Below are 26,262 nucleotides of genomic sequence, written 5' to 3'. Positions count from 1 at the left end.
ATACAGATATGATAGGCGTTTTTATAAGGCAACTCCCAACGCACCTCAATAAGCGTCGAGAGTAGCCACAAACTCACGACGCTGTACTAATGGCGTCGCGAAAATCCCACTAACTTCTGACACCAAGAACTCGGTCGTCAGGAGAACCTTCCCGATTTTTTTAATGCTTCAATCTCCCAATGTGATTTTTCTTCGATGCATGAAACCTCCACGTGCAGTCGTCTACCCACTTCTTACATCGAATTTCTCAGATAGTTGTTGTTGATTCCACTACCTCATATGGTGCTTGATTCCTAATGGCGAAACATTTTTTCATATGTTGAAGTGTTTCTTTATCTTAACATATCATTCCCTTGTACAGTTCTGAATTGTCAACAACCACAGGGACTACAATATAATTGGCTTGTGCTCACGAATACTATCTATTACTTCTATATCTATCTGAGTGAATGTATTTGATTGTAATTCATGTTCACGACCATCAAAGTCAAACCCTTCAAACTCATCGTCTGATTCTGTTCGAAAGTGAAGAAATGAAATTCCCAAAGTGAAAGCATAGTCGTGCAAGTGAAATTCAATTTGTAAAACCAATAAATTCAAAGAAAAAACAATAAACAAAACTTAAGCATGCTTCTTATGGAGGAAAATGTGAAAAGAAACTAACCTTTGTAGAACTTTAAAAAACTTTCTTCCAAGCTTTTTAACATACCACAAAATCTTCCTTATTATTCTCCAGATAAAGAATCATATAGAGTTGTGGACTTCTGTAATTTTGGTGAGAGAAATTTTTTTGAACATATAAAGATTTAATTTATCTTCAACTAAAATTTGTTACTATTTGTTAAAATAACTCTAACGCATCAATTAAAATTTATGAAATTTTCAGTTTTTATGATAAGTTAATGCATAATAGAATAATGGATTGTTAGTTCAATTTTGAAAATAAGATTTGTAAAATTATTTGTAAAATATATTATTCTGAAAAATATTTAAATATTTATACTTAACACATAATAATACATTCAAATATAACAGTATACAAATCTTTATTTTCATTATAAAGATTTAATTTATCTTCAATTTTAAAACTGCGATCTTTGGGATTTTTTATACTTATATAGATCTAATTTTTAAACTTAACTTAATATTATGGTCTCTGTCTAACATTTATACAATTCTAAATAAGTTGGTAATATGCATATAACATAATTTTAATATCAAAATGAAACCATAGATCTACTAATAATATCCTCATAAACAGTTTTCTTATCATAACATTATAGATCAATATTAAATGAAAATAAACTTACAAATTAAAGAACGATTATACTTTTTCTTCAAATTAACCATCAATATTAATATTATATGCTCCTAAACAGTTTTCTTATCTTCAAATTAACAGTTTTCTTCTGATTTCTTCCGAATTCTTCCTCTTTTTTATATTAATCCAACCCAACAAAACTACAATATATATATATATATATATATATATATATATATATATATATATATATTGTAACGACTCAACTCCTTATACTAAGCTGAAGTCATTACTAATTTAAAAGATAAATAAAATTTGTAAAATTTAAAATAGAAAAATAAAACAAACTCGAATTTCTCATTAAAATATAAACAAATGTATTTAGAAATAAGTCAAAAATAAAATTCTAACTCGGGCCCTATCTAATTTTAAAGAAGTAAAATAACAAATAAAGAATAAAATAAAAATACAAATACTAAAATCCAAACTATGATATAAAGCGGAAGCAAACGCATCCCTATGGCTCGCCACGGTCACTTCTGGTCATTTGTCAGCTTGCCTTTGCTCTTACCTTTGTCTTTGCCTGAAAAATAGAAATGGAAAGAGTGAGTACAAAAATACTCAGTAAGTGACCCACTACTAGTCCCGCTAGGTGCCTGTTAACTTCCTATTAGAGTCCTGAAAAGTGGTACCCCTGAACTGACACGTCCCCGAACACGTGCAATCTGTGATCCCGTAGGAACAAGCTGATCTTTGGTGAACCCAAGGGAACACCTAAGACGATCGGGCTGTGAGTGATCCCGTCGAATCACTCACATCATGTCTATGTCAATGTCAATGTCAAACTGGTGATCCCGTCAGACTACGCAGTCATAAGTGTGAGCGATCCCGTCGGATCTCTCAAATCATATCTGTGTCAATGTCAATGTCAGACTGGTGATCCCGTCTGACTACACAGTCATCAAAAGAGTGGTGATCCCAAAGGACACCCATGTGGGTACGACTCTAATAGGTAAAGCTAACATACACCCTATCCATAGCATGCACATAACATATCATCAAATCACATCATAACATATCATGCCATAACATGTCATACCATACATAACCTATCATACCATGTCATATGTGTCATATCATATCATATCATCCTCAATCACAATACTGTATCAATAAACGTAGGTGATAACATCAATGCATTATAAGTTGTAACACATAATCCTCCTGTAGTCAAAACTACAATATTAGTTTCTATCTGTAACCTCAAGTTCTGTAGCTAGCGATCATCAGTACATAACCATTCACACATGCGGTCTCTTTAAGTTAAACTCGAGGGTCTAGTAGTAGAATCTCTTACCTAGAGATTAGCTCAGTCGAAAACTACAGTAAAAATCACGCTTTCCAAGCGACAAAGTCCTAATAATTAGAAAAACACCAAATTTGAACAACCTATCCATCACATGACTAAGGACCTAAGAATTCAGTCGAAATAACTTACCCGAGGTCGAGGTTGCAACGGATAAGCCCTTAACTGGAGAAATCTCACGCTCCAAAATCACCTGGTCCATACTGTCCTTTAAGAGAAATAATTTAATTTAACCCAAAATTAAATTATTTAAGATCCAAAAATTTTAATCTTAGTTGGGTATTCCAAGACTCAATCAAAACTTACCAAAATAGGTGAAAAAGGACCCAAAACAGGCTTGTGGCTCGCTAAAAAGCTTGGTGGCTCGGCTAGGAGGAAGATGGCTCGGACGGCTGAGACAGGTGGCTCCAGGCTTACGCATGGCAGCTCGACTGGAGTGTGGTGGCTCAAAATGCCGTTGGCGCGGGCGTACGGCTCGGCGCAGACGCGCGACTGGGGTTGTTGGCGCTGTGTACGGCTCGACGGGGGCTTGTGCATGCGGACGACTCGACTGATGGATGCGAGAGTGGGTACGACTGTTTGGGTTGGGTGCACGTGCGACTCGGGTTGCGACGATCTCCAACGATCGACGACAGACGAGGCGACGGTGCTTTGGGACAGTGGAGCACGAGCGGCGGAGGCGAACGAACGCTGACGACTTGACAGAACGACGAACGGAGATGTTGACGGTTTGGGATAACGCAACCGACCGGTTTCGACGAGGATGGTAGTGGACGGAAGGCGAGTTGTGCGACGGCGACGACGGTTGAGAGATTAGGGTTTCCTTTTCTTTTCCTTGGTGAAGAAGATGATTGTCCACTTCCCAAAGACCTATTTAACCAAAAATAATAATAACAATACATTTATTATTATTTTTCCTTTTTCCTATTCCTTAATAAATTCCAAAACAACCAAATCTTCTCTCTCTTTATTTAAAACTCACAAGATCTCCCTTTTTAACTTTTTTATCTTTTCCCAAATAAAATCAAATATTCTCTCTTCTCAATCAAATCAATCACCTCTATCTCCTCCAAACAACTTTTCATAAATCATTATATTATTTTCACAATACAATTATTAAGTCCTTAAATCCAATAATACACCCAAACATAAATAACCAAAACAAACATAAATTCCAACTTAACAAAAATTTGATATTTTCAAATATCCAATATAACCAAATCTCCATAAAGTAAAATACTTAAACATTTAATTAACACGCAAAATCTCAAAATTTCACTTAAGATAAAAATTTAAATTCCTCAAATTTTGGGGCATTACATATATATATAAAGTATAATTTAGGAAAACTTACATAAATGTAACAAAATTGTAAACTATTTATGACCCGTGTAACAAAGCCAAAAAAGTTAGTCATTTTTTAAATATTTCAGGTTTGCCCTTCCATCTTTCTTTTCTTCCTTGCGATTCGTTTTTCTCCACTTATTTCTCCTTCCCCGTGTTCCCCTGCGATTTCGTTTTTCTTCTTTTCTCGTTTTCTTTTATGCGATTTATTTCCATTATCTTTCTTATTTTTCAATTCTTTATTTATGTCGTTTAATCTTTCCATCGTTTTTCTTCTTTTCCTCTTCGTTTTTTTTCGCTTCGATTTCATTCCATCGTCTTTCTATTTTTCCTCTTCTTTTTTTCGCTGCGATTTCTTTTGATCGTCTTTCTTCGTTTTTTTTACGCGTTTACATTTGGGTAACCAAATCTAAACGACTGTGTACAACAAAATAGCAAAATCTAAAAGGTCGTGTATAAATCATTTAGATTGGAGTAGCCAAATGTAAACGATCGTGTAAAAAAAATAAAAGATTGTGTATAAAGAATCTTAAAAAAAATCATTTAGATTGGAGTAGTCAAATTTAAACGATCGTTTAAAAAAGTAAACAATCGTGTAAAAAAAATAAAAGATCGTGTATAAAAAATCTTGAAAAAAAATCATTTAGATTGGAGTAGCCAAATGTAAATGATCGTGTAAAAAAAGTAAACGATTGTGTAAATAAATCTAAACGATCGTGTACTAAAAGAATTAAAAAAATTGTGTACCAAATTTTAAAAAAAAAAAGTCATTTAGATTTGGGTCCCAAATCAAAATTAAATAATGACATTCAGAAGATAAATTGTAGCCATATGTAAATGATCGCGTATAAATTGTAGTCATATCTAAATGATCGCGTATAAATTGTAGTTATATCTAAATGATCGTATATAAATTATAGCCATATCTAAACGATCGCGTTGTAGTTATATTTAAACGATCGCGTATATATTGAACCAACGATCGCGTATCAAATAATAACCAAATCTAAACTATCGCGTTATTGACGGAGCATTTTTGGTATTTTACACGATGGAACTCTGAACTTTTTCTGTTTTTAGAATTGTTTTATAGAGTGTAAATATTTTGTCGTTTTTTTATATTTTTGAAAAGACCCTATAACTTATGTATGTAACAATTTACTTCATTTTTATGTCTGCGTCTACAAAATTTAGGAGTACCGGTCAAGAATCAAACAACAAGCAGTAGAAAGACTTTACTCATTTTATTTCTATTTATTCATTATTGGTCATACAAAAATATCATCATTTTTGTTAATAAAACATAGGAAGAAACGTATTTTATTCATTATTGATGTATAATTTCATTTTTTTCTTACTTAGGATAAGGTAAAATGTTTCCATTTTGATAATACATTTAACTTTTGGTTTTCAAAATTTGAAATTAAATTTATAAATCCTATTAATTCCTACTCATGAATTTCTTTATCAACAACAATTTCATCATCTCCTACAAAAACAATACAAGAAATCATTACTGGAAATTTTCTTTTGTTGTTATTAACTTGTTATTACTTATTATACAAGAAAATTTGAAAAATAAATGACAAAAAAAGTGATGGAAAAAGATATTTCTTGAATTTTCAAAATTTAAAGTTGTACAAACCTCAAACTCAGATAAGTGTATTTTAAAAATCATTTACAATTTTTATATAAAATAAAATCTCAAAGATATCAAGAGTAGGAGGGAAAGGAGCGAAGCAACTAGCTCTGTTATTTGTTGTTGTTCACATTCGGTGGGTGAAGAAGAAGATTTAAAGAGGGAGAGGTTGTTGTTATTGTTCACGTTCGGTGGGTGAAGAGAAGAAGATTTAAAGAGGCAGAGGTTGTTCTTGTCGTTCGGTGGGCGAAGAAGAAGATGTAAAGAAGAATTTTAAAGAGGGAGAGTACGGGTCTTGAAGACTCGACCTTCTGCATCAGACCGGCAGGCGTAGGGCTTCACGGGCACCACGACATCAGATTCTCTTCATTCAAGGGTCTCTTCATCGGCAGCATAGCAGCGTCACGGGCGTGAAGCAAGATTCCCTCTTTGTGCTATACATATATATATATACACTAATAGACCCTTTTATATATATTGTATACATGTATAGACATCAATATCGATATAGATATTTGTACCACTAAATAAATTTACTACTTTTTCTAAGTTTTGTTTGAATTTAGTTAATATAGTTCTAATCATTCTAATTTTAATCTATTTGCTTTTAATAAATCTTAAAAAAAAAGGCTATTTGTTATTTAAATTAGGTTAACTAATGATAATAAATTTCATACAACGCTTTCAAATTTTACAGTAAAATATGAATAAATTAAAGACATTTAAAAGAGTTGTTGGGTTTATTACTGTTATTAATATTATTTAATACAAAAATATATGAAGGTGAAAGTTTGAATATATATATATATATATATATATATATCTAACTTCTTTTTAGAGAATATATATCAAAATTATTAGTTTAAATCTCATTCAGGTTGCCAACTTATAAGCTTGTTTTATTACCGTTCTAATCTCTTGTTTGAAGGTATATATTTTGTGATGCGATTGTTCATGCAAATTTATGAATTCAATTAAAAACTATTAAATTTAGTCTAGTGTTTACCATCGTTGTATTTAGAAAATTTTAATGTAGTATGCATGTATGTTTCGGTATTATATATAAAGAATTTCACGAACTTTTAGACAAAGACCTCACACGACCAAATTAAGCAAATTACTTGTGCAACATGTCGAACAAAGATCGTCTCATCTTGTATCAATTATAAACCTTAATCTATCGAATACATAAACTTTTTCGAGATCAATTAATATTTGTTTTGCTTTGCTACCAAACCTACACTCATAAATTTCGGATACGAATTGTCTTTCCCATTCACTCTTTGTATCAATGGATTAGTTCGATCGAGGGGACTTACCGCTTGCCTCCCTCCTCTTGAGTTGTTTATATTCCACTCAAACTCATTCATTCCTTGCTTCGGACTCCTAACTACGGTTTCGGAGGGTCAAAGAATTTGATGCTTGGATCCCACGAGGGTGAGCTAACTCCAAAAACCCGTGGATTGTAGGCTGCCGTCTTCTTTTTCCTTCTTCAATCACTAAAAGTTCCTAAAAGGAAATTCCAACTTCTCCCTCTAGTCTCGAGTCTACTTTGCATGGAAGACTTTCTTCCCACTAACATAAACGGGGAATGAAGGAGGAAGTCGTCCTCTCTTTGACTTTACAGTCTTCTTTTTGATCTCAAATGAAAAAACTTCTACAAATTGCCTTCGCACACCAATATAATATGATCAAGGAAGCATCTCGGATGAAGAAGAGGATCCCAGTAATTTAGTAAATTACTATGCATGTTCGGGACTCTTTGAGAATATTCTTTCATTCATCCATTTACCTTGGGCAATAGTGATAGCTGAACAAGCAGAAACTATGCTATGATGATCCAGAGAAACGTGTGGTTTCTGAACCCATTGAGATGACCCATCGACCTTAGCTTCAATGTTTCATTTGCTACAATCCATGCATAAATGGTATCATCGACAAAGACATGCATGGCGTTGGTAGGTAAGGATTTTAGTTCAATTAACCTAAACATTAATTAACATTTATTTAAGCACCTTGTTTGTGTCATAATCAAGCTAGCTTTGCTATAAAATTCTATTGAATAACATTTTTATAGGCTCTTGTGTTTCTACGTAGAATCGTAAGACTGTTGATAAGTTTGCTCTTTTAGTGTTACAAAATTTTATTAAATACATCTCATTCACTATGTTACAATAGATATATAATTACAAACTTATTAAGAGTGTGAGCACTAAAATTTTAATTTCTAAGTTAATTCCTAAAATACTCTACAAAAAAAAGGTCAAGATAACATAAGAATATTCAAATAAGGTTCAAATACTTACAAGTTCTTGGAAAACATGGACTCGACGACCCTTTGGGCGATCGGATGATAACTCTCACAAGCTTCAGAATATATCCTATTTGCCAAAATCTTCTCTTCTTCCATCCCAGGGCCTTGTGCAAGAGCAGCGTACAGTTTACGAAGGTACCTCATTCTTCCAACTTCCTTCAAAGTTTTCTCAACCTCAGCATAGCAATCTCGGTACTTCGACGAAATAGCTAGTTGAAGAAATGCAACTTTGATATCATAATTCTTTGATTCCGAGAATCTATACCGCGCATCTAGAATCTGAATCTACACATTCAAACAGAACACACAAGAACATGACTGATTAAGAAAATCATGAACAGAGTACCATTCACACAATGTTGATGGAGATAAGGATTCAAAAGGCATATATGGTTTCTAGAAAATATGGAAAAGACTCCTCATTCATAACTCACGAACCTAAACTAAAAAAAGAGAAGACTTCAAAATAAGTAAATGCAAAGCCAATCATCTTCAAATGGCTACCTTGATCACATACTATGAATTTATGTTCAAAATGCTTAAGATAAATGGATTTCATTCAAGCGCAAAATCAACCATTGAAATCAGAAAGTGGACAAACTCTAGCATAGCTGGGTAATAAGATATCTGTATCACTTTCTTAGAAGTCTTAAGTTCGAACTTTCACTAAAGAGAGGCCTGAAGATAGAGGTATAAAGAACATATTGATCCGAAAAATCCGAACCTGTGATACTTCAATGGATTTCGGCAGATTCTCCAAGTACAGCTCCCATTCCCGGCCTCCCCAATCAGCAGTTTCTTCTTCCTTGGGCATTTTACCAAGCTTAAAGTCCTTGGCTAGCGATAGGATCTTCGTATACAAATAAGAAACTGGTTCATGAGCATCTGGAGGGATACCAGTGCCTTCAATCCAGAGTTCCAAATCTATTTTTTCCTCTATTCCAGGGAGCTCTTTTATCAAGAAATCAAGAAAGGTCTCTGTATCTATTGTCTTAAAGCTATAGGTAAAAATATATTCCTTCAGAAATCTATCAAATTCGGGCCTTCCCACCTAAATAGTCATCGAAGAATGATCAGAACAAACAATAACATAAAAAAAACAAAAAAAAAAACTATATTGATATAGTTTGCAATAACAAGAAGTTAACATACCTGGCGTTCAATACGCCATAGGAACTGAAAACCCTTCTCATAAGGTATTCGAGAATACACATCGTCTGGATCCACGCCTTCTTGCTTCGTCTTTAGCTTTGTGAATTCTAAATTATCCTTAAATTTTTCAACATCTTCTTTCCAACCCTTCCAACCAACTCCTATATTAAGAGCAGCTGCATCCTTCCCTTGCACAGCTTCAATGATTCTCCTTTCTGCATAAGTTGTAAAACCCTACAGCCATCGGTGACAAAATAAAGTAGCATCAGAAGAAGTAAAGAGAAATAAAGGCACTTGAAAGAACAAAGAGGCCTTTTCTAGTCAAAACATCATGATTGAATTGTCTTAACTTTATGGGGAGAGTTGTATTCTTTTACCATAATCATGAACAGCCAAAACTAGGATCTTCTAATCATTCCGACCAGAATTATCATAAGAACAAATTTGAGTTTGCATCAACTAATAGAGTTTGACTATATTACCCTGAATCTTCTTTGTTAAAAAATGGAAGACAGTGAAGAATTCCATCATCTAATTAATCCATCTATCTAAACTTTAGAAGGCTTATTTATTACACACCTCCACCACCTCACACAAAAACACACCAGAGGAGAGTGTAAAAAAAATCAGCTAGCTCAAACTTTTTTTAAAAATGAAAACCAAACTCTCCATAGGAAGATTGAAAGAATACAGAAAAAAAAAAAAAAAAAAAAAAAAAAAAAAGAAAGAGGCCACTACAAACATGCTGTACAAAAGGACAAACCTACAAATAGAGTAACAAAGGCCTAGAGAATAAGGGGTAAACAATAGTTACAAAAATCATTAAGGACATTACCTCGTTCAACCAAAAATGTTCGTTGTTTTTGTTAGTGACCAGATTCCCAGTCCAACTATGAGCAAGTTCATGAGCAACCACATGCGCCCCTGTAGAATCCCCCTTTATCACCGTCGGTGTCAAGAACACCATCATCGGATTTTCCATCCCAGCATAAGGAAAGCTCGGAGGTAACACAAGCAGATCGAATCGCACCCAACCGTAACCTCCAAATAACTTCTCTCCTTGCTTTATCAAATCTTCTGTCCCCGCAAATTCTGCCGCTGCAGCATCGAGCACTGACGGCACCGATTCTGCATAAACCCTAGTCCTCGGCCCCACTTCCCCGAACGCAATCTCTCCGACAGCAAAAGCGAACAAGTACGGAGCAATCGGATGCTCCATCGTAAATTCCTCCACCACCCTCCCTTCATCGGCCCACAGCAAATCAAACCCTCCAGCCAACAACTTAGCCTCGCCAGCAACCGGAGGCCGTCGTTCCACATGGCACGCAGCCATGACCGCGGATAATTCTTGAGGAATATTCAATCGCGCAGAGTAACGGATACGGAACGCTGGAGTGTCTTGGGAAGGGAAAATGGAACGAGCATGAATAGGATGGCACTGTGTATAGACAAAGGGATGGGTTTGGTTGAAAGTCTGTGGAGGAGACAGCCATTGAAGAGCCGAAGATTGAGCAGTAGTACTATAAATGACAATAAAAGAGGATTGACCACCGAGCGCAATGGAGAGAAGAGATCCCTTGATGGGATCAGGCGGAGAAAGGGAGAATGGAATGAGGTAATAGGATATGGGGTCGATAACGGAATGAATAATGAGAGAACGAGTATCGAGGGAGATTGAACCACAGTAGGAAGTGGAAAGAGTGAGTAGAGCAGATGCATTAATGAGAGTGGAAGGAAAATGGAAGAAGAGAGAGAGGGAATAGTGAAGGACTTGAGGATGTGTTGAATCAGAGTAAGAATGTGGGTCTACGGGCGCCATTGATGAACACAAGAAGAACAAGAATGGGTTTATGAATCCGGAAAGTGAAGTTTGTTGGGGAGTTTTTGTGAACACCCGAGTCCAGATATTTCCCTCCAATCTACATCGAGCCTCCCCTCCTTTTCCTCAACAAAAATGCTTCTCTTCCTCAACCCAAAACCTTCTTTTCCACATGTTACTTAGCCACAGCAAATGTTGTAACTTATCCAAATAGAAGTATGAATTTCTTTATCAACATATCCAAATAGGAGTATGAATTTCTTTATTGATTTATAAGATAACAAATTTTTATAATTTGGCCTTTTAAGACTTCTACAGAAACAAAACTTACCCAAATAGGGGAATGAATTTCTTTAAACCCTATAATGCCTTTGATTATAAGAAACTCCCATGCAATTTTGGGTGTGTTAAACATCATTATCCAGTTTCGTTTTTGGTATCCAACTAGAATGAGTTTCTTATAACTATGCAATTTAAACATCATTATCCAGTTTCGTTTTTGGTACCCAACTAGAATTGATTTAGATTTATAGGACAATTTTTAAAGTGAATTTCTAAGTGCTCCAAAAGGTTTCAACTATGTAAAAGTTGATTTTAAATAAGTTTATAAAAATTGGTAAACACATTCATAAAATTATTCAATAAGTAAAAACATGTCAATCTTTTTAATAAAATGTTAATATATTATCATATAACAATATAAAAGATTGAACTTACATGTTTTTTTTTTTCTCAATTTAATTTTAAATAAAAACTATTGACGTTGGAGTTTAACAAATATATAGTTACGAAAACATTGATAAGCATGTGACTTTGACATCCGCATTTCAAAAATAGCACACCTTCAAATAACAATGAATCCAACTTATTATATATATATAGATTACGATTGGACCAATCTAATATGGAAAGAATAATATTGTCGAGTAGTATGTACAAATAAACTGTAATTTTATAGAAAATGAACGCAATCAAACCTAGCTGATTTAACCAACTCTTGTTAAATTAAGAAAAAAGAAATAAACAATAAAACAAATTTTATAAATTAAATATATTCAAATTTATGCTTCCCTGCTATTTTTCAAACAAATATTTTTAAGTAGTTAATGAAATATATTTATTTACTAGCCATCAAAATACTTTTGAGGAGTTTAATGAAATATTTCGGATTAAATCGAATTTATTAACTTTTGTTAATAAATAAATAAATTTGGAGATTATCAAAACAAATTAAAACTAATAAATTTGAATTGTTATTTTTAGCATTTGAATCATTCAATCAGATCGTTTTCAGTAGCATCATTTTAGGGATAATATATACCATTTGAATTCAAAATAAAAATCATTGTTAAATCAATAGAATTGGGGGATGACGCTATAAATGAAGTTCGTTATCTTTATCATTATTTAGGGATGATAATCTAACTCAAATTTAAGTTTGATATCATGATTTTAGGGATTCAAACTAACGATTTAAAATTAAGGTGTACTATTTGGATTTAAAATTAAGGTATGAAATTTGAATTAAAACTAACGATTTTAGGGTGAGATACGAGGTAAACTTTGAATTCAAATTGACGATTTAGGGGATGATATAAAATGTAAATTCAAAATTGTTATTAAAAATATGTAATATATAGTATTTAATAAAGTTTTGATAAATAATATGAAATATAAAAAATTGTGAATTAAAGGATTTAAATCCTAATAATTCACAAATCTAGTTGAAAGTAAAATCATATCTTTAGGGGATGTTAGTGCAATCTTTTGCAATAAAAGAATATTTTTTGATTTGGTTACGATTTACCAAAAGTGAATGCAAACACTGTATTCGTGCTCTACGATATTTTTTCTGGTTTTTTTACCTATATAAATATACTATATTTGTATGTGAGGAATTGTCCTTTGTAAAGGGGTATACACGAGCAAAAAAAAAATTCAAAAAAAAAAAAGAATTATCCTTTGTAAAGGGGTATACTTGGGTAAAAAAAGTTCAAAAAAATTATCCATCAGACAGTTTTGCTATAAATCAAATTATTTTTTGGATTTTCTATTTTTCTATTTACTATTCAATATTTTGCTATTTTGACGATTTTCTCTTTTCCTAATCCTAAGTGTTTGCAAGATGTGACAATTATTCAATTTCTTACTTTACAACATTGTCCAAATTTAATGTGCCTTCCACAATGGATTGGCAACCTCACCTCACTCACAAAGTTTGACATTGTTTCATGTAACCATCTAACTTTGCTATCGTAAGAGATTTGCCACATCCATGATAAGATGTGTTTGGGGGTAAGGGTTATGTGAGTTGGGTTATGAATATCTTTTTTATTTAGTAATTTTTTTAATTCACATTATAGATATTCGAAAGAAATTATTATTTGCATTTTTTCTTTTACGAAAGCGTCGAACCCCTCTTATTGTAAATTTTTTTTCTATGTCTAATGTTGTTAAATTTGTAAACACAGTTGTCCAAGTTCAAAATAATTTGTTAACAAATTGTGTATTTGTAATTAGTGATAGCGTCGTACATTTGTTTTTAACATATTTAATTACGTGGTCTAATGCACGTGTCCATATTTATATTCATTAATTAAATTACTTATTACGTAGCACTTGAATGCCATATTGCTCAGACTGTTACTATTTGTCTTAATTTGAAAGAAACATTGTTAATAACCGAATTGAATGGATGTAGAAGGGAGAAAAAGAAAACATATGCATAAACAAGTATTGTACATACGAAAAAAAAAGTTTTCTAAAATAAGAAAACAAATAACAGTCAATAACATAGTCCAAGTGAAGTAAGAAAATAACAAGCAAACTAGCGAAGTAAGGACATAAACTATCTGTAGATGTGTCGTAGGAGGACTCTGCAAAAGGTCTCCCTCTCATCATCAGGCATCTGTACGAAACCCAACATGTCGTCCAAACGAGACAACAAGTGCCTTTGCAACAACGACCTATCCAAATTGGTTAGTTCTGACATCTCACGCAATAGGCGTAAGAATTCCTAGCGCATATGATTGTCATTGGCAAGGGCGCGTGTAGGCCACTCCGCAATCGTCCTGAGTTGGTCGTTCGTACACTCGGGCTATATGTATGAGTTCAAGCTCGCCACCTCGCTGGCTTCCCCTCTTCCTCTTAGATCCGCTCGATCTGGTCCTACCCTCTGATGCGTGAGAAGGTCATGATGCACGTACATTCTCCTGGGACATGTCAATTCCCTGGCTTTAGACGGATGGAAACTCCTCGTTCCCATTCGACATGTCAAACCCCTTATACCCAACAAGCTCGTTAGACCCGACGTCGGCGAATGTCTCAGCAAAGCGACCCGTCGCTCTATCGCATCCGAACACATATGCAAGTTCATCGTAATAGGGAAAGGGTTTGTTAAAGAGCTCCTTCGTTGCAGGATGCAACTGCATAAAAAACAACATCACTTAAAAGTATGATAGGAAAATTGTGAAGTAAATGTACACTGCACAAGTAGTGTGATGTTTATATTATTTTCCTTATCCTAACCCAGTTATCGAATACTTCATTCTCCGCAATTATGCATTTTGCATCATCGTTCTTGCCAAACTACTGCATGCTAGCCCCTGCATTTTTGCAATGGCCTGGAATGTCCACTTGAGTATCTTTATTCAGCAGTCGATAGTGGTTGCGCAGACACGACATCGAGGTATTTTTTTCGGCCATCATGCATACCAGTTGGACCAGGTAACCTAACCAGAATGTAACCTGGTCGGAACGTACCATTGTCAAATTTTCATCCCCAGTGGACACCAACTCAACTAAACACTCTACAATAATGTCCTCCTCATCCTTAGTCCATACATGCTTCGGGACACAGGACGAGGTTGCCATACTGACAATAATAAATGAAAAAAATACATGAAATGGATTAGTAATTGCACAATTCCACATTTACGAGACAGAAACAACTGTGAAACAATATTATGACATATAATTTATGTACAGCATGCACGCATATATTAGATATGAATAAATACATAGTATAGATCATTTAAATTGGCATACAACCGATGGGTTCTAATTTAAAATCGTTCTAGCTAAGCGTTACGCAACTGCCATTCTGTAAACATTGCTTTCAACTAATTCGTCGTGCCACTAAGACCACTCGTTTGTGGTCTCAATGTACTTAATGTCTTCTGCAGCGGTGGTCGTGGCGTACACGGAGTCCCCCTCGTCCACGTCGTCAATGTCGTCACAATTTGTCATTTTTCTGTTTATTAAATTGTGCAGTAAGCAACATGCTAGGATGGTACGACACTGGACTTAAAGGGGATAGTACGACTTCCCACGAAGTATTGCCCAACGACCCTTCAGAACATCGAAGGCACACTCAATCACATTCTTTGCCAAAGAGAGCTTCATGTTGAAGTACTCCTTTGCATTGGTTGATGCATTTTCAGCACCACGCCACTCTTGCAAGTGGTATCGCTGGCCTCTTTATGAAGCGAGAAATTCCTCAGTGTTTGGATAACCCGCATCGCACAGATAATAATATCCTATTACGAAAACCAATGTTTTATGCGCTTTGAATATGTAAGTACAAAATGGCGTGGTTTCATGAAAAATTGTAGATACCCTTTGGCACTTGGAGTCCATTTTATCATGCAAAGACATCCTGTAGAATCCGCGAGTCTGCTGCAGATCCTTCCCAACCGACGAGGACATATATGAAATTCCCTTTTGTGTTGCAAACGCCCAGTACATTTGTGGCAACTTTCCCCTTACGCGTTCTGAACGTAGGGCTATTTGTTGCGGGCATGTTAATCTTTATGTGCGTCCCGTCCAACGCCCCAAGAAAATTCTACAAGTTTAAGCAAACACGCTTACATTAGTGGCACGTACTGATACGTCACATACAAACCACTTGTACTATGCCTACCTCGAAGTACTTACAACGTTGATCACTGCAGTTGTTTGTTACCGACATAGGTTTCTTTATCAACTCGTCGTGGAGTCATAGCACAGCCAACAAGACGAGATTAAAATGTCGAGATACTGTCTCACCTAACCATACAAATTTTCATTGAATTATGCGGTTCTTCACGTCGTGGGCAAGATCGAGCAAGAACATTGCAACCATTTCCTCAACATCGACAATCTCTGTCATCGACAGATCAGCTACAGTCCTAAGTAAATGGCATAGAATTGCGAATGTTGGCCTCTCCATGCGCGTGCTTTGTCGACACACAAAATCAGACTCGTGTATCATGCAAAAGTACACAAGTTGCCTAATTCTATGCCTAGTATCGTACAGTGTCTGTGGAAAATGCTTATTATCGTTCATTAGTAGCTCAGATGCTCCTAACGTTGGACCAATTTGAATGCAGTTAAGACTCCAAAAATGGTTTGTTGATCCATTTCAAAGTACCTAAAATTTTGTAAAAAATATTTAATAAGTCTATTAGTACACTATCCATATACATTGTCAAAAGATCTCTAATGAACAAAAAAATCCCTATTGCGCGTAAAGACAAATTTAAAATAATGCACTTATATATTACATGTCATGTTTGAAATAATAAACATAATTTGATTCAAAACTTATCTAAAAAATTTCTAACTTTTATTGAAAGCTTATCGAAAAGCAAAATTGTAGAAACATATGAAAATTATTCGCTTCTAGTTAGTCATTGATTGTAACATAAGACAAATAACTTATTTCAAACATTCTTTTAAAAGGCGTGTAACGATTAAATTTTTTAAAATTGTAACTACGATCCTATGTGTGATAGTGAATGAAGTATTTTAAAAATAGTATGTGCTACAATTACTACTCCACTGTGTTTTTAACAGCCGATGTTTGATATTCGTCAAAACTTATGACAATTAGTTAAACAGATTTTAGAATGTTATGAAATATGTAGTAAATTACCTCTTAAATATACTTAATTTAATGACTATCCAAACTTAGTGTCATACTTTAAAAACAACCAAATAACTTTATTAACTTAAAAAAAATGCAAAGTTCTCATTTGTATTACTTAGAATGAACAAAATTCACATTATAGCCTATGATTGTTATGATACGGTAGTAGAATTTTTTTAAAAAAAAAAGTTGTCAAATAATTGGTTAGACTAAAGTGAGTTATACTAATGAAAATGTAGACATTGGTATGGTAATTTTGGAAAGAAAATGTATTGCACGTGGATGTAAAAAATAAACACAAATTTCAAACGTAGAATGAAACAAAATAATAAGAAATTCATTAAATAGATGAAATGTCCATGAAAAAAATTAATTACAAAATCGACGTTTGTAGTCTACAAATAGAAATAAAGTACATAATTTTAATTGTAATGAAAAAAAAAAGCAATACAATATGACCATTGAATCTACAAATGGCGAATCTAATACAACTTACAAGGGTGGGATGACCGCAAACGTTCTGCAAAAAAAAAGATAAATAAATAAAGTTACTTTACAAGAAATGTCAAAAACATGACAATTTTTTTAAATGCAGTATAATTGAAGAAAAACAAAGCAGAAAAGGAAGGATTGCATACCTTGTACTTAGAAGCAAGAACCCAAATTAAGATTCAAACATGTAGGTTAAAGAAAACAACATTAAAACGTAAAAATCATTTTTGAAAACACATGTTAAGTAGCCTCAGAGTTTAGAAATCGGTTCAATAAGTTGAACCAGATTTCATTGTTGTGGAAACATCAATTAGGAGGGATGAAAACAAAGAAAAAAGCATATGAGCAGCAAAATGAAAGGGTAAAGAATGCACGCAAGTCATGAAAGAAAATGAATAACAATAAGTACAAAACACAGAAGAATGGTAGAAGGAAATATGTAAATATGGAATGAACTTAAAAAAGAAAGCAGAAACATACGTGAGCAATTTCTTACCAAAACATACGTGAGTATGAAAAAGGAAATATGGAATATAGGTGAGAAAACAAGGCAAAAACATACATTACAGAAAAAAGTATAGAAAGGTTAGAAGCATTTACCTCAAAACAAAGGAAGAAGGCAATCAATGAGAAATGGAAGTGGTAAATGATAAGAGGAAATGAGGTTTATATAGGGGGAGATGAGGAGTAAATATTCACATAAATGACCATATCAAGAAAAGGCAGAGGGAATCTCTGCAAAATTAGGCTAAAAGATAAGTCAAATCATAGAGAAATGTAGATATTAGAAGCTACAAAAAAAAAAGTACACCACAAAAAGATAAAACAATATGTTGAAGGGACAAAACAATCAGCATCAGAAATGGTTATTTTCCCAAATATATCATTGAGTAAAATACACACCGAAAAAAAAATCATCACAGTGAAGAAGGTAGGAGAATTAATACATTTCAGACCAAATAAAGATATATTTCACACAAACGGAACAATACAAAAAATGAGTTTGTAAATATGCATAAATAAAACATGAATCACATTTGATATAAACCGAAATCAGTACAGGAGAATAGCCCATATGAATCAGTGAATAGAAATGTACCGAAAAGACTACACCAAAGTAGAAACGAAATCAGTGAATGAAATACATAAGAAATCAGTTGAAATAAATCGGGTAATCCCAAAGTAGCGAAATCAGTGAATGGAAATTAGCTACAAAATGTATGAAATGTAACATGGATTCAGATGTATGTGCATACAGGTACTCATCATCGGTTTGTTTGAAAAAAAAAATAGGATTCAAACAGAAGAATACCTCCCTACCATACTCGATTTAGACTAATTTCCATCGAAGACCAAGAAGCACCAATTTTACATCAGTGAACGACAAGTTTAACACCAAGTGGGAAGTGGGTTACATCGAGCGACAAGGAAAACTTGCTTCAAGGGAAAAAAGTACATGCATGTTCATAGAGAACACGCAAAAAAGAGAAAACTGAAAAGGATTTGGAGGCAACGCCAGTGGAGGGCCGTCTTCAACAAACCCACTTTCATTTTTGCATAGTGAGAGAGAGATGAGAGAGATGTAGATCGGCGTTGGGATCACGGTAGGGAACCTCTTTTTGATGGAAACAGGGATAGGGAGAAGAATAAAGCACAGAAATCAGAAGCCGAAGAAGAAGAAACTCGAGTTGAAGGGTAGATATTGGAAGGGATTTTCGAAAAAAATAATGCAAGAAAATTACAAGGAATCGACTGGAAACGTAAATGGAAGAAAATAGAGAGAATAATCGAAGCGAGAAGGAACTGAAAGAAGAAGATAATCGAAGCGAGGCGGAAACACGGCTTGAAGGGAGGGTTTTCGGCAGACTCAATTTGGAAGAAGAAAAGGATAAAAGGGGATTATAAAACCCTAAAACTAGGGTTTCCATAATCTTTGGGCCAAATAGGGGTTAGGGTTGGGATAGTCTAAGCCCACTGTGATAACCCTAACCCGAACAGGCCCTAAAAGTTTGGCACTATTCCAAATTGGCATAAAGGTGCGAGAAAGATGGAGAAGATTGGCCTAAGATCGCTCGTATCCCCAGCGTATGGATTTGTTAATGAATCCCTAATCTTTAATAATCTGGTATCCAAACCAACTTTCCTTCTCTCATTATTTATACATACATACTTTGAAATGATTTCAAAAAATTAGACAAACATAGAAGGGGTGATGCTAATGATGAACTGATTGGTTTCTCATATTTTTCTTTATGCAGTCTAAGAAGTTTTTCGTCACCGGAGACAAACTTCCTTATTAATAATATAAACTCAAAGTACAAGAGAGATATACATTAAGTGTAAAGCCTAAAGAGCAAAAAGTAGGCAAGATCAAAGGTGCATCCAGACATCTCAACATCTCAACTACGTTGACACCTCTTTAGTAGCAAGACATTATATCCCAATTAAAACACGAAGCAATTCGGACAAAGCACTAGATAATAATCAACAGTGTCCAACTTAAATACAGAGGGCTAGATAGGGTAAAAAATGGAAAGAAAAGACATAGAAACAATATAGAAACAACGCCAGTAACGAAAAAACTGAGCCTAACAAAACAGCTACTGTGAAAAACAAAACCAAATGAAAAAACTAAGCTCTAGAGAAGGCCTGCCAAAGAGGAGGGAACCCCAGCTGAGAGATGCAGGTGACGACACCAAAACAAAGTCCTTGTTTACTTAACAATACAATCGTATCTTATAATTTTTCTTAAAAGAAAGGTGTTCTCACGGGATTTTGTGGATTTTAACAATAGACTTTGCGTTGGTAAGATCTCTGCAATAAGTTCATAAATGTGCGTTCTTTAAGAAAAGGTTTCTTGCTGATTAGTCAACAACTCTGACTAAGAAACCATCGTAGCAATTGAATAAATAAAATAGGAATCAAACAAAGAAAAATGAGAAAATAGTTATTTAAGAGCCTAAATATATGTTAGACTCAAGGTTGTTTATGATTTTACATGAATGTTTTAAAATCTCATTTATTTTTGTTAATAAGATTTCGAGATTTTTAATACCGACTTATCATTCAAATTAATTTTAAATATTCAATATCTTTTTCGAAAATATATACCAATTATTGCCATAAATAATTTATTACAAATTTATTGTTTATATTAAATATTACATATTTGGTCTATTAATTATTTAATACATTTATTTTCATTTAATTTTAAAATTTGTATTTATTAGATATCCTATTTGAATAGGGTATATAATTAATTCTTACGGTAATGTTATAATCAAGATTTTCTCCCATTTTTTTCTTTCTCTAATTTGGTTAAAAAATCGTTTTGTCCGTTCGATCTCTCACTCACTTTCCGATCTCTCTCTCCAACCCATCTCCTCACTGCACTTCCTTGCACCACATGGCAACAATAGGAGAGAATTATATATGTAGGTGCTTTGTGCTAGGATCGGTATTCTTAATATTATTGATTTCATAGATAGTGAACAACTCTCTTGCTTGGCTGAAACTATTATGACCTTTTGGTATTTTGTGTTGATAAATACAAATCGATATCTATTCCTCACTGATATTACTGTGTTTGAGTAGCTGAATAGGAATATATCTATTGTGTGTTGATATTCTGCAGGTATATTGAGAACCTAGTAGAGACATTCCCTTGTGCTTCCCCATGCTGCTCTATAAGTAACTGTCAAATTCAATAGCAAATCAGTGAATATATTTGTATTAAAAACAAAATTCAAAACACTTTTTCAAAGAATTGTGGAGATTAAGGGAAACAACCCCACTTGATATACTTCCCATCTCAACTGAAAATCGATGGCAGGATCATAAGAGTGATCCTAACGATTCAAGGAACAAAATTTTCATAGTGGTTTAGTCAGTTTGAAGTCACAATAGCACTTGAGAACCATACTCTTCTGCATTGATATGGAATTTTTTACAATTGCAATTATGAAATTAAAAGAGAGAGAGAGACAAAAGGCCCCATTTGCACCATAAAATATCATCTACAAATATCTAACTTAAACTAACAGAATGGACTAGTCTAAAGCAATCTCCTGTCCCTTGGTAGAGATCCTTAACTCAGTCTTTCTCCCTAAAAGCTACCTTCTCTTCCATGATATTCTTGGGTCATTATCTGCACAAAATCTAAAAGGCCTAGAACAATCCTCCCTGTTGCTTCGGAATCTCTCACCATCAGAATCACCAAATGGATGCTTAAAAGAATAAGGTTCATGTCTCTCATTAAATCTTCTTTCATCGTCATCTGGTTCGCCATCATTGTACCCAGTCAATTGACCCAAACGTACAGGACCATAAAAATGTTCGTCATTTTCAATCCTTCCTTCAGGATCTATAGCATCATAACTTCTATTTCTAATTGGTAATCTTTCAGGCTGATTCCTATCAGGGATAATAGACCTCATATGACAATGGTCAGGTGCAGGACCCACATCTCTCAATTCATCAGCCGGTGAAAGGAAATGGAATCCTTGTCTTCGGCCCGGCATATGCCCACGTATAGGACGCTGATCAGGAGGTCTCATCCTTTCCATCCTATAATTTGGAGACCTTCGATGTGTCATGTCGGAACGTTCATAAAACCTATCAGATCTTTTTGAAGAGAACCATTGGCTGGGGGAGCGAGCTTGGGATCTTACTGGAGATTTGGAATTAATTCTGGGAAAAGATTTTCTTTGGAATGAGAAGTTCCTTCTTTCCCGGAAGAAAGGTTTGTCTACATCATATGGAGGTTGAGGTCGTGTATACATAAGATCCACTGTGTCATCAGCAAAATTCCTAGTGAACTTTTCACCATGTTGACGATCAAAAGAGCCACCTTCATCCATGCATCTACCTGGACTAAAATCTCGAGGCATTTTGTTAACCATTTTTCCTCCTACATTGGGCCCATGTCTTCTTCCAAGTGACTTCCTCCTTGAGGGCCCATGGAAATAAAAAGATCTCTCATCCTCTAGCAATTCTCTACCACGACGGTAAGCACCACCAAATGGACCATCTGGTGTAATCTTATATCGATTTTGATCAAGACCAGGACCATGGTAATCTATCTGTTGTTCACTGTATGTTTCAGGAGAAAAGTTGGGACCAAAATCCCATTCCTCGGATCGGTTGTCCAACCTATTGGTACTTCTCCCTCTTCTATGACTAAAACTCATCAACTGTGACTGACCCTGGCGTTTGTCCACAGAAATTTTCTTGGTAATATTACTGTACCCATCATCTCTGGAAAAAATTGACAAGATAGACAAAGGCATAACAGCAGTTAAAACAAGTTTAAAAAATAAAATGAACAGAAGAAATCAACTGAAAATCACCTTTCTTGAGGTTGCACATTTGCTCCTTCAACTTCCATATTGGGTACAAACTCTCTATCCTTATGTGATAAAACTGACCTGGCAAAACAAGATTTTGCCTTACAAGGAGTTGAATCAGTAGATGTTTGACTAAAATTAATTATCCGACTATTTCTAGTGCCTCCATTGATATCCTTTGCATCATCTTCGTTTTCAGACTCCTTTACAGAAGGCAAAGTTAGATCCCTATTCTGCACTACATCTACTGCTACAGCATTCTCCACCTCACCCTGAGAAAATGTAGGAATCAGTTCCTCATCAACGATTTCATCAGCAGTGTCCTTTGCCTCGAAGTTGTGCTTTTTATCATACTGAAATAATTGACTTCTTCCTGTGGCCTTCACAGGTCTGTTTACATCCCTACTAATAGTATTCTCTATGGCATGCAATTCTTCCACACAATGGTCTTCATTTTCTTGCTCATAAGACTTACATTTAGTTGTAGTCCTAACATCGTCTTCACTTCTACAATCCAGATTCTCTGGTTTAGTTACCTGTTCAAGAGGGCCTAAAGCAAAAAAATCATGATCCGATTCAACGGAATTGATCTTTTTGTCATTACAACCAGCATGATCCAAAGACTCAATTTCTCGTTCCTCGTATACATGGACCTCTACTTCAGTTTCCAGCATTGTTTCCTGGGCCTCCCCATCTTCATAGTCTCCTTCGACATTATTATCATTATAATCAACAGCCTCAGCTATATCCCAGTTGCCATCTGATTCATATTCAGAAATATAAGAGTCTTCTTCAAGCACAGGTTTCAGATAAGATGAATCAAGACTTAGATGAAGATTTTCTTTTGATGGCATGCAAGCATAAATAGAGTTGCCTTTATCTTCACTATCTAAAGGGGCTTGTTTTCCGCATGGACTGTCACTTTCAACCATTTCAGATGAACAAGCATAAGTTTCAATAGTTGTATTTGTCTGAGTGGCAGACATCTGCACTACAGGTGAATCACCACTAGTACAACCCTCCCATGATTCCATTGAGGTATTAAGATCCCATTTTTCCCTGTTCAACTGCAAAAGAGAATCATCACAATCAGACCCTACGTTACCTTTGACAAATTGGGTGCTACTTGCTTGGTTGTTTAAAGAGAAGTCCAGTAACACAGGTTCCGCAGAATTCTGCTTCAGGAAATTCAAATCATTCTTTTCAGGAACTAATTCCAGATCCATATGACCCTTCAACAAACCCATCGATACTCCAGCTCCTCCACCAACTTCACAAAGTGGAGGGCTGCAATTTTCTTCAGGCATTTTTACATCATCTTCTTGCCCTTTGTTACCAGCAAGAGGATCGGAGTCAAGGCTAGTTGACGACAACTTTGACCCCCCGTAGATTTCTGGTGATGTATGAATGGTGTGTTTTACGGTTACCAAGGATTTACCTTCATATTCAACAAAACCATTAATATTAGCATGTCCTCCCAAAGTGGGTTCTTGAAGCTTGACTCCTGCCATTCCAATATCACTCCGAACTATATCCACACAACATGAATCACTATCAGATTTTCCTTTCTTCTTGTCAGAAACATTGTCTTGGTTATTATTCAACAATGCAGAACTTGTGACATCACTAGAACTTGAAACTATTTTCATAGATAGAATCGGCTGGTCAGTCTTTATTAAATTGTCAATGCAATTATAAGAAGATAGATCTTCAATAAGAGATGGCTGCTCAGTCTTTATTAAACTTCCATTGCGATTAAAAGAAGATAGATCTTTAGGATGAGATGGCTGCTCAGTCTTTATTAAATTTTCATTGTGATTAAAAGAAGATAGATCATTAGGAGGAGATGGCTGCTCAGTCTTTACTAAACTTTCATTATGATTAAAAGGAGATAGATTTTTAGGAGGAGATCGCTGCTCAGCTTTCAATAAATTTCCACCCGAATGGAATGGAGGTATATCTTTAGATGGAGATGGAGGAAACTGCACTACCGGAAATCTCCTTTTCTTGATAGGAAGACTTGCATCATAATCACTAGCTGAAAGCTCAGTGCGCTTAAAACCAACCTGCATAGTGCCAATAGAACATTTACTGACAATATTTTTTTTTTTTTTTTTTTTATAAGAGACATTTACTGACAATAACTATAACCATATAAAGAAGAAACTTGCATGATCTTCAAAATCCAGAAAACATCAAAGAAGAATATTAAGCACCTCTTCACTTTCTAAAAGGGTCATTATTCCAAGACCTCAGAGGCTCAACACAGTTTCTTGATCTTTTATCAGTTTAATCCAACACCAAATTCTCACTAACTTCTGAGAAGTAACTTTCGAATTCTGCAGCCTATGGATACTAACACTTTAGTAATCTTCAAAAAGATTCAATATGCAAAATAGCAGACGACAGACTGTCGTAGTAACCAATTAATCTGCAAGAGAAAAGTAAAAAAATTAGTGATGCAGCATGGTTCCATTGCGAAAATATCATAATACCAGCATCCAAATCTTAAATCCTGCATGCCCATCCTAACATATTAGAAGCTCTCGTGTTCAAACTTTAACCATAAAAGTTCAGACGATCCACGTGTCAAGATTGGATCAGGGAAAATCCAACACAATGAACCCTATATCAAACTCCAGCAGAGAACTTCTGGGCATAATATTATTAAGTCCAAGAACAACTAAACACGATCTGATATCCACGCAAAAACTTGTCAAGTCATCCCATAAGATGGACAAAGAAGACAAAATTGATAATAAAATTAAAAGGAAGAAAATAAAAGAAGCATAAACCCCAATCTAGGCAAACATATTCCACATATAACCAACCAAAATCACTTGATAAGGAAATGGAATGAATTGGTAGAAGACGTTCCAGTATTTGAACGACTGATGTACAACCAACAACTGAAACTTGTATAAAACTAGCGTCTGCCTCGAAAGAAACATACTCAGCTGATTCAAAGAAATTGGTAATCTTATAGGGAGAGATGCGAAGAGTACCGAAACGCAGATCTAATAGGTGCTTAAATAGCTGATGATACCGGGAGGGAGTAAGAAAGGAAGAATGAAAGCAGAATCGTGAGAAATCCAAAAGAAGGATTATTATATAGATTCAGAATCCGTAGGAAGAAGGGAGATGGAAGGAACGAATGAGATTACCTTCGGGAGATGGAGAATTTTCCGTTGAAGAATAAACTTCGGCTGCACGCGAACTTAGGGCTTTTATTTAATTTAATTAAACTAATATTGAAATTTATGGACTATGAGTTTTGGAATCTCAAATCAAAGCATTCCCCCATGAGATGCGAAAGCTCGGCGAAAATTTCCACTCTACCGTCTCTATGATTCTGCAACTATTTTATTCTTTTTATTTTTATTTTTATTTTTTTAAAAAAAAAATTAAGATATTGTTTGACTCTTTATTCAAAAACTACTATTTTGATAATTAATTATTGTATTCAAAATTTCTTTTTTATTATATCTCATATTTACAATTTCTAAAAACAAAAGAAAACTACCCTTCAATGTTTTCAAAAATGGGTATTCACGTGTTGATTTTGAAAATTGTTTTCAAAAAACGCATACCAAACACCAAACACATTTTAATGATCCCATGA

General features: G+C 34.5%; 2 protein-coding genes across 5 annotated transcripts; both read right to left on the bottom strand.

Annotated features, from left to right (window-relative positions):
• Positions 1–7,718: 7,718 nt before the first annotated feature.
• On the bottom strand, positions 7,719–11,026 carry LOC103501698 (leucine aminopeptidase-like). Of its 2 annotated transcripts, none has more exons than XM_051090401.1 (4): positions 9,912–11,026; positions 9,077–9,310; positions 8,649–8,975; positions 7,719–8,203 (listed from the first exon to the last, which is right to left on the bottom strand). In XM_051090401.1, the coding sequence occupies exons 1-4, from the start codon at positions 10,893–10,895 to the stop codon at positions 7,913–7,915; spliced, it is 1,836 nt and encodes a 611-aa protein (XP_050946358.1). In that variant the 5' UTR covers positions 10,896–11,026; the 3' UTR covers positions 7,719–7,912. The 2 variants fall into 2 exon arrangements, with proteins under 2 accessions (XP_050946358.1, XP_050946357.1); XM_051090400.1 differs by having other exon boundaries at positions 7,719–8,209; positions 9,912–11,025.
• A 10,178-nt stretch (positions 11,027–21,204) lies between these two features.
• LOC103501673 (uncharacterized) lies at positions 21,205–25,972 on the bottom strand. 3 transcript variants are annotated; one of them, XM_008465331.3, is made up of 4 exons: positions 25,805–25,972; positions 24,857–25,071; positions 22,644–24,706; positions 21,205–22,551 (listed from the first exon to the last, which is right to left on the bottom strand). In XM_008465331.3, the coding sequence occupies exons 2-4, from the start codon at positions 24,878–24,880 to the stop codon at positions 21,408–21,410; spliced, it is 3,231 nt and encodes a 1,076-aa protein (XP_008463553.1). In that variant the 5' UTR covers positions 24,881–25,071; positions 25,805–25,972; the 3' UTR covers positions 21,205–21,407. The 3 variants fall into 3 exon arrangements, with proteins under 3 accessions (XP_008463553.1, XP_008463555.1, XP_008463552.1); XM_008465333.2 differs by having other exon boundaries at positions 25,646–25,970; XM_008465330.2 differs by having other exon boundaries at positions 24,857–25,676; positions 25,805–25,970.
• Between the last annotated feature and the right edge of the window lie 290 nt (positions 25,973–26,262).

This window comes from Cucumis melo, chromosome 9 (genome assembly GCF_025177605.1).
Source record: "Cucumis melo cultivar AY chromosome 9, USDA_Cmelo_AY_1.0, whole genome shotgun sequence".
Lineage (NCBI taxonomy): Eukaryota > Viridiplantae > Streptophyta > Magnoliopsida > Cucurbitales > Cucurbitaceae > Cucumis > Cucumis melo.
Note: the sequence above shows the minus strand (reverse complement) of the source record. Positions and strands in the feature narration are given on the sequence as shown.

What these genes read in the sequence shown, in the direction of transcription:
- LOC103501673 (XM_008465331.3), bottom strand. Translation starts at nt 24,880, where the DNA reads ATGACCCTTTTAGAAAGTGAAGAG. An exon ending in CCCTTTTAGAAAGTGAAGAG is followed by an intron (nt 24,707 to 24,856) that starts GTGCTTAATATT and finishes GGCACTATGCAG; the next exon opens with GTTGGTTTTAAGCGCACTGA. An exon ending in AATGTGCAACCTCAAGAAAG is followed by an intron (nt 22,552 to 22,643) that starts GTGATTTTCAGT and finishes AATTTTTTCCAG; the next exon opens with AGATGATGGGTACAGTAATA.
- LOC103501698 (XM_051090400.1), bottom strand. Translation starts at nt 10,895, where the DNA reads ATGGCGCCCGTAGACCCACATTCTTACTCTGATTCAACACATCCTCAA. An exon ending in TATGGCGTATTGAACGCCAG is followed by an intron (nt 8,976 to 9,076) that starts GTATGTTAACTT and finishes ATGACTATTTAG; the next exon opens with GTGGGAAGGCCCGAATTTGA. An exon ending in AATCCATTGAAGTATCACAG is followed by an intron (nt 8,210 to 8,648) that starts GTTCGGATTTTT and finishes TTGAATGTGTAG; the next exon opens with ATTCAGATTCTAGATGCGCG.